The sequence below is a fragment of the Solanum lycopersicum genome, chromosome 8 (genome assembly GCF_036512215.1).
Source record: "Solanum lycopersicum chromosome 8, SLM_r2.1".
Classification (NCBI taxonomy): domain Eukaryota; kingdom Viridiplantae; phylum Streptophyta; class Magnoliopsida; order Solanales; family Solanaceae; genus Solanum; species Solanum lycopersicum.
In genome coordinates, this window is record NC_090807.1 from 53867992 (window position 1) to 53869453 (window position 1462).

The following is a 1462-nucleotide window of genomic DNA, read 5'->3' on the forward strand; positions in this document are numbered from 1 at the left end:
TTATTCTTCTTTTGATTATACTTTTTCACACTCTCTCTCTCTCTTCCTCCACTTATGGAATATAATACCTATTTTATTAACCAACAATAAGGACTGTAATTCATTTACTGTCTCATCTCAAATCATATGATTCTTTTTAGTTTTTAAGAATTAAACTATTTAAATTTAATTTTAAAATTAAAAATTATATATTTATATATTATATAAACATATTATAAATCATAATAATTTCCAATTTATTCAAATTTCAAAGAGGTTCCTTTTTCTTTGCTTTTGAGCAAATGGCTTACGTCAACATTTCTTCTTGATAAATCGGTCAAATAAAAAGGAGAAGCTAGGGCGTTGATCCCAAAGTTATGGTAAGTGGTTGAATATTTTGTTTAACAGTTGTAATTAATTGTTAAATAATTAAAGAATATTCTTCGTCAATGCTAGGGATATACAGACTGAAAAATATGAAAATACTATATAATAGCTGCCCCATTTAGTCATTTTGATGAAAAGTAAATTAAATCCCCAAATAAGGGAAGAAAAATATATTAAAAAAAAAAAGCAACACACTTAGCTTTCATTAAAATACAGATAAAGAGTAGTCCATTATTTAATTAACACTTGGTACTAGACGAAAAATAGAATCATTATGAAGTAATTAAAGATGAAACTGTTTTTAATTGTGGAAAATTTAGATAAAAATAAAAAAGATTGGAAATTTTACTATACCACATGAGTGATGACACCGACTTCCACAAGCTTAGGAACAAGTCGACCACTCAAGTGAAGTGCAACAAGGCTCTCTAATCCACCGACACGTGTCCCACCAATGAACACCGCCGGAGCATCGGCGGGAATATTATTAACGTGAAGATCTTCGGCGGCTGAGGTAGGTAAGGCAGCGATCTCTTCTTCGTCTAGTTCAATTACAGTGGGGTAAACACCAACAGCAGATAGTAATTTCTTCATGACGTGGCACATGCAACAAGAGGAACGAGTGAAGATTACGACGGGGTTTTCGGAGATGAGACGTTGAATTCTCATCTCCGCAGACTCCGTCACGTCGATAGCAAGCGGGGAAGTGGTGGTTGGGGTGAGTTCTAGACGCACCCCGCCTTCTCCGTACAAGTGGTTAGTTTTCATCATCATGTACAAAAGAGAGGATTTTGATTTTTTTCTTTTGTTTTAGGTAGAAATGAAAAGGGAAGGGATTTTATTATATAAATGGGAAGGTGGCAAATGATGTTACATCACAAAGTAACATACTACGTAAGTTATGCTGTGTTTATGGGGATTGCCCCTCTCCCCTAGTCTTATTAGAAGGGGGGTGTATGGTTTTTTATGTGAGAAATTTATATCACTCGCACGAGAGGGCAAGTGAGAATGAGGTGCTACTACACGACAAAACAGATCATCCGATCAATTCACCCATACTTGTTCATTATATTAAAAATAAGGAGAAAGTATCTCT

At 34.3% G+C, this 1462-nt stretch overlaps 1 protein-coding gene across 1 annotated transcript; it reads right to left on the minus strand.

The window, feature by feature from the left end:
* Positions 1 to 504: 504 nt before the first annotated feature.
* Positions 505 to 1257, minus strand: LOC101255815 (glutaredoxin-C6). Its single transcript, XM_004245039.4, has one exon. It carries the CDS (start codon positions 1138 to 1140, stop codon positions 715 to 717), a length of 426 nt encoding a protein of 141 aa, XP_004245087.1. The 5' UTR covers positions 1141 to 1257; the 3' UTR covers positions 505 to 714.
* Positions 1258 to 1462: the final 205 nt, after the last annotated feature.